The 6,524-nt window shown below is 36.7% G+C and overlaps 1 protein-coding gene across 2 annotated transcripts in view; it reads right to left on the bottom strand.

Moving 5' to 3' along the window:
- LOC107678945 (cadherin-6-like) overlaps positions 1-6,524 on the bottom strand; it is a 41,234-nt gene that overhangs the window by 16,496 nt on the left and 18,214 nt on the right. For both annotated transcript variants that reach the window (XM_016474343.1, XM_016474345.1), the window contains 5 exons: positions 5,890-6,184; positions 5,066-5,185; positions 3,160-3,333; positions 2,301-2,488; positions 1,877-2,127 (listed from right to left, as the gene is read on the bottom strand). In XM_016474343.1, coding sequence (XP_016329829.1) covers positions 1,877-2,127; positions 2,301-2,488; positions 3,160-3,333; positions 5,066-5,185; positions 5,890-6,184 — 1,028 coding nt within the window. The remainder of the gene's footprint in view (positions 1-1,876; positions 2,128-2,300; positions 2,489-3,159; positions 3,334-5,065; positions 5,186-5,889; positions 6,185-6,524) is intronic.

Below are 6,524 nucleotides of genomic sequence, written 5' to 3'. Positions count from 1 at the left end.
TTTCAGACCGATGAGCTTTGTAAAAATCGATGCGTTTCAGAAAGGCGGGGCATAGAGGAGAAACAATAATGTACAGTATGTGGAAAATAATGTGTTTTTTGAACCTTAAACCGCATAAACATTTCATTACACCAAATACACAAAATAATGTTCTTTTTAGCAACATCATATGACCCCTTTAAACTAAGACATGACCTGTGATAAACAGGTTTGTCTCATTTATGCTCAGAGAAAATGTAACGTGAAAATCATTAAAAATTCAGAGAAAAAAATGAAATATTTTTTTTGGAAGTGTTGTCATAATTGTTGTTTTGTCTTTGCAGGAAAGAATAATCAGATCCAAACTGCTAAACTTTGCCACCTTTCTGAAAATCTAATTAATTCTAGAAAATTAGTTTGTTTATGATAGTACATATAGATCAAAGTGATTCGCTGATTTGAGTCCATTTGCAAAAATCATTGTGGCAGTTAAGGTCTTTTTATTAAAACCCCCCCCCAAAAAAAACCCTAAATATTATTTCTAGCTGCATTTAACATAAATTAACTGGTTTAAGTTTAATGTCATCAGTCTAATGGAGATTCATTCAGTTTTCATAGGAAACATGGAAATGCCAGAATATGTTAAAATTGGGGTTTTCAGGCCTGGAAATTGATGAAAAACAAAAATTCAAAATAAAAAGTCATGGAAATACCAATACAGTTTTTACTATACATTTTTCTGGTTATGATCAGCTATGATCATTTCATCAGAATGAAGTTATTCTTTGTGAATACAATATATATTAAATTATTTTAAAATGCTTCTACAATAAAAATAAATTTGTGGAAATTAATTGATCAAAAAGTCTGTGCAATTTATTAAAAATCCTCAAGGTTTTTGTATCAGAAAAATACAGCTCTGATCAAATTAAGGATATTATTAGATTCTTTTTTAGAATATTTATATTTTATTAGGTTATTTATTTCAAAAGATATACAGACTTCATGTAGTGAGCTTCTTTTTGTCAGTTGCTTATAGTGCTGCTAACTACTTTTTCAAAAAGGTGCACTGACTAGTATTATCACTTGAAATTCTAATTAGCTTGTAACTTGGCAAAACAGCTTCTCCAACACTGGTTTGTACAAACGTTAACACGACTGATCCTTTAGAGCGGGAGACACTTGAAAAGGCTTGATGCACACCACAGCTATAACTGCATGAAATCCCACTGCCCTGAGCCCACACATGCCCAGTTCCCATTTGTTCGTCTTTCACCAGAAGATCACAATATTGCTCTTTCAAATGCAATCAATCAGTGGGATTGTTCAGTTTCCTAATTAGCCTCCTGATGTTCAGAGCGACAGTGTTGCTCGTGCTTCTGATGTCCCTGATAATTACCAGCCCTGAAGTCCTGTTCTGTGCTGCAGAGGGCTTTTTAATTGTGCCTCCATTCTTCGTTCTTATTTACTGTGGTCTCCGGAGAAAAAAACAAAAAAACATCCATTTATAGTCCTCCTGAGCCTTCTGCATCAGCCTTATCATTAGGACGCATTTGACAGTGATAATATCCTCATTTATTCTCATAATTGTAGTTTATTACAATTATCTCATAAAGATGCCGCGATTGAAGGACCTCTTGAATTAAATGTGAATTTAATAAGCACGCTTTGAGGAAGCAGTCCATCTAAGCTCATATCGCCATAGCTTCAGACAGATTAATCAGGGTTTCGCGATTATCAAAAGGTCACCGGAAGAAACGGGCAGATGTTTAAGAGGCTTGCAAGCTACTGTCAAGCTATTGTGTGTTGGGAAATGTGCATTTAAAGAGATTTACACTGATCTTATAAATACAGATGATGGAAACAATGTGGGATGATATTAACGCAAAGCCCTTACTTGACCGGACTGCGGCGTATGTCAGGATCCACAGCGCTGACCGATCCTATCACGGTGCCCACAGCCGCGTCCTCTTTCACCTCCATAAGATAGCTGACTTTCTCAAATTGAGGGGGCTCATCCACATCCTCAACACTGACCCTGATGGTCGCCATGTCCTTAGCATCCAAGCTCAGAAAGCGTGGGTCTGAATGTGTGTTTTGGACCTTGATCTGAAGCGTGTACGATTTCTTCTTTTCATAATCCAGAGGCTGCAACGTAAACATATCCGCAGGAATAAACAACCCACTCAGGGTCACATTTTCAGTACAAAAACCTGCATTTTATTCACAAACCATCCAGTTGAACACGTTTAATTTAAAAAGAAAAAAACTAACAAAAAGCTTTTCAAACTTGCATGAGTGAAATGAAAAATCCTCTGTACCTTCTTAAGACTAAGTATGCCTTCTTGGGTGTTTCTGTCAGTGCTGATGTCGAACACATCCAGACCGTCTCCGCCAACAACTGTGTAGTCCATCTCCGCATTTCTGCCGATGTCGGCATCCACAGCCCTGATCCTGCCAACTGAAGATCCTACCTTGGTGAGCTCTGGAATGCTGAACTGATATATACCTGGGGAACATAATGTTAACGTCAGGTTGTGCTTGAAACTCTGAAATTCTCAAGAGTCTTCTTTTTTTTTTTTTCTTGAGAGAAGATCTCTAAAATAAAATGTAGTGAACCCAAAAGAAGGGTTCGGAGGAACAAATCGTGCTTGACAATTTACATTCAAAAATCTGATCCCTGCATCTAACACTGCAGCCAATTAAAGTGTTTTTTAAAGCATAGTCTTGGTGTTCTCTTTACTGTAATAAATGGCGAACGTGACCGATATTGTGCTGCCTGCTATAAATCCGCTTTGTGCTCATACCTTGCTTTTCTCTGATTAACATGACATAAATTCCAAGCATTTTCTATTTGCATGCAGGCTAAAAGAATATATTACATTAAGAGAAACACAAAAGAGTAAGTGAGCTGAGCCCACTCTGTCCATTTAATCAGGATTAACACACAGACCTCACACAGTTGCTAAAGCTTTGCCACTAACCATTTTCCTTCACATAAAGATAAAAAAAGTGTATCTGTCTTTGTTTTTTGAAGTTTCTGTATTGTATTTCTTGTTATTTGCATGAATCCTATCAGGAATCTTTAGAATTATGGAACAAATGTCTTGTGCAAATGTTAGACCGATGATATTTATGCATTTACATACATATTTTTCTATCTATTGAATGCATGCTTACTCTGCGTGAAACGAGGGGGGTTATCGTTGACATCAGTGAGGCTAATGTTTACTGTGGTGGAGCCTGTTAAACCTCCCTTCTGGCCGGCCATGTCCTTGGCTTCGATCACCACCTGGTAGTGCTCCCTCTGCTCTCTGTCCATATCGGAAGGTCCCAACGCTGTCCGGATTATACCTGAGGGAAAGATGGTTTATTTTAATTCGTTGACATCCGATCCAGCCCAGTTCTTTACTTTAGGAGATGGATGACACTAGATTGCGGTGGCAGCTGAGTCTTGGTTGTGTTTGAACAGTGCAGAACTAATTGTGTACATGCATTGAGACTGACATTTTGCCGCAGAGATTATTATACGCAGCAGCTGCTGATTGAGAGCGAGTTGATCGCTGCGGGTTCTGAAGAAACAAGACCCTGGATTATTAAAAGCGGTGTTTTACAAGCTAAACCAGTTTGATCGCAAGCAATTTCAGAGTAAGAAAGCATTGGACTTGCTTGACAGTTTTGAACCAAAATGAGCAAAGTATTTTTTTTTCCACAGAAAGAAATACAATATCATACAAGACATAATGTACAGGTATGAAAAGTAAACATTCGAAATCAATTATGAAATAATAAAAAAATAATTAAAATTCAATTTTAAGACAACATGTAATCATAATCCTTAATTAGGCATAAAGAAATTCATAATTATTACATTTTATTTATTTATATATATATATATATATATATATGACACACAAACAAACACACACACACACACACACATAAAATAATAATAATGATTATTTTTATATAAATAATAATTATATTATTTAATAATAATAATTATAATTATTTAAAACATATTACAAAATGTCTGGTAACACCTTACAATAAGGCTCAGTAGTTAACATTAATTTACTTTATTTAACATGAACTAAGAATGAATAATACTTCTACAGCATTTATTAATCTAAGTTAATGTTAATTTCAACATTTACTAATTAAAATCAAAAGTTGTGCTTGTTAACATTAGTTAATGCACTGTGAATTAACTTTAACTAACATTTTTATTTTCTTTAACTAACATTAATACAGATTAATAAATACTGTAATAAATGTATTGTTCATTGTTTATTCATGTTAGTTATTACATTAACTAACATTAACTAATGGAACCTTATTGTAAAGTGTTACCAAATTTCTTTTGTTATTGTAAATGTTTGTGATCATCGCACAAGTTTTTTAACTCAAGGAAAATGCAAGCTACTTGCTAATGTTAACCAATAGCCAAATATCTTTTATGGGATTGCGGGACTGTTTAGTAATCTCACTTTTTGGTTTGTACCGCCCTCAGTCCCATCCTAATTTTTTTTCTCATTGAAACTCCTGTTACATCACATTACAGAAGTAAAACGGCCTTCAAACAGTGATTCACGTTGACTTTGAACGTGAATCGCCTTATGTCTCGGTCAGACCCAAAAAAGGCAAAAGGCAAATCCATCATGTAGAGAAGAACCCAGGCCCTGCTGCTTCTTTGAATGGCACAAATGTTCCCAGATTAACCCCCACCTCTAATGAATATCCCTTTTTTCGGTCTTGGGATTTCGTGTGCTCATGGACATCATCATTCGTGTCCCATCTGGGCTAAAGCATATCAGTGTTAAGCTGGACACTAATCTGCCATGGGAGCTTTTGTGTTTCTATTTCTCTTTTGTTTAAACAAAGACCTCTGCGGGAAATGTTCCAGGGCACACATTAGCAATGATTAAGCTCGCTGGGTGAATTTGCTTGGCTAAAATGCTTGAACGACAGAGCTGCAGTACAACCCTTGCCCCACATCAAATTATACAGATACACACACTCTCTCAGCGTCTCTCTGTTCATCTCGCCATCTCTGTCTATGATATAACAGTTCAGCAGGACTGACCTGTATTTGGCTCTACTGAGAAGTATGGATGACCCTGGCTGATGCTGTAGGCCAGCTTTGCACTGTAGCCAAACATTTCATCATCTGCATCCTGGGCGGTAACTTGAGTGACATAGGTGCCTGAAAAACAAGAAATCAGTTCAAGGAAGTGTTCACCTATAAACCCGAAAAATCTGTCATTATGTAGTCACTCACATGATGTTTGTTATGACTTTCGTTCTTCAGTGGAAAACAAAAAGAGGGAATATGAATGAGCTTGTTACTCTTGTCCATGACTAAAGAATTCGGACTGAAACTTTCAAGCTACAAAAAGACTTGAAAGATGAATTGAACCAATTTTTGCAAAACGTGAATGATTCATTCACAAATCTGACTGATTTGGTTTTCAAGCTCAACTCACTGATTCAGTAATCCAGTTGCAGCAGTTAACAGTTTTCCAAAGATGAATTGAACCAATTTTTGCAAAACGTGAATGATTCATTCATTAATCTGACTGATTTGGTTTTCAAGCTCAACTTGCTGATTCAGTAATCCAGTTGCAGCAGTTAACAGTTTTCAAGGGTAAGATTATCAGTGAATAATGACTAAAATGACCAAATTTACATTTACTTTTTAAAGCTTAAAAAGCTCCAGTCACAATTAATTAAACTGCATGGACTGTATTATTATTATTTTGGACTCTATTATTCCTTAAAATGAAGATATACATACTAAAGTATGATGATACAATATTGTTTTGTATTACTTCTGCAATATTTATATACTGTAATTCATGTGGGCTCACAAAACTTTCAAAGCATGTTTTTGAAGCTGCCGAATCTTACCAATGTGTGACCTCTCAGGCACGGACGCTGTATAAACCTCCTTGTCAAACTTAGGCTCATTGTCATTGATGTCGTGTAGTTTCACAATAAACTCGGTCTCTGGCTCCAGTGGGTGGCCGGTCTTCTTGTCGACAGCCTGGGCTCGGAGCGCATAGTAAGGCTTCTCCTCTCTGTCCAGGCTCCTGGTAGCATGCAGATCTCCTGAGTTGACATCTATCACAAAGATCGTCCCCGCACCTTCCCCTGTGAGAACGTACATAACTGTGCCGTCTCCTCTATCCATATCTGAGTGAAGCTGTTGAGAGGAAGCAATTCAAGCATTTCATCAGCACCTCCGCTCATTCTGCTGTTGATAGGGCTCATGAATATGTATTGCATTCAATATTCTGAATGTATTCAATATCCGTTGATTTTGAAGGAATAAAACAATGAAGAAATACTACAGGGGAATGTAGCAATAGACAGGTACGCCATGGTAAATATGTGAAAATGAGTCCTTGTGGAATTGAATTCTGATGGCATATCAGATGAAAGTACAACATGCTGAATGTGCAATCAAGGTGAATGCACCTCTATTACTAACAGTGATGCTGCCACATGGTATCTCTCGGTGCAACCACTTTTGTCTGATATTC

This window comes from Sinocyclocheilus anshuiensis, unplaced genomic scaffold (assembly GCF_001515605.1).
Source record: "Sinocyclocheilus anshuiensis isolate Anshui unplaced genomic scaffold, SAMN03320099.WGS_v1.1 scaffold1872, whole genome shotgun sequence".
Taxonomy (NCBI): Eukaryota; Metazoa; Chordata; class Actinopteri; order Cypriniformes; family Cyprinidae; genus Sinocyclocheilus; species Sinocyclocheilus anshuiensis.
This window is presented reverse-complemented; position numbering and strand designations above follow the sequence as displayed.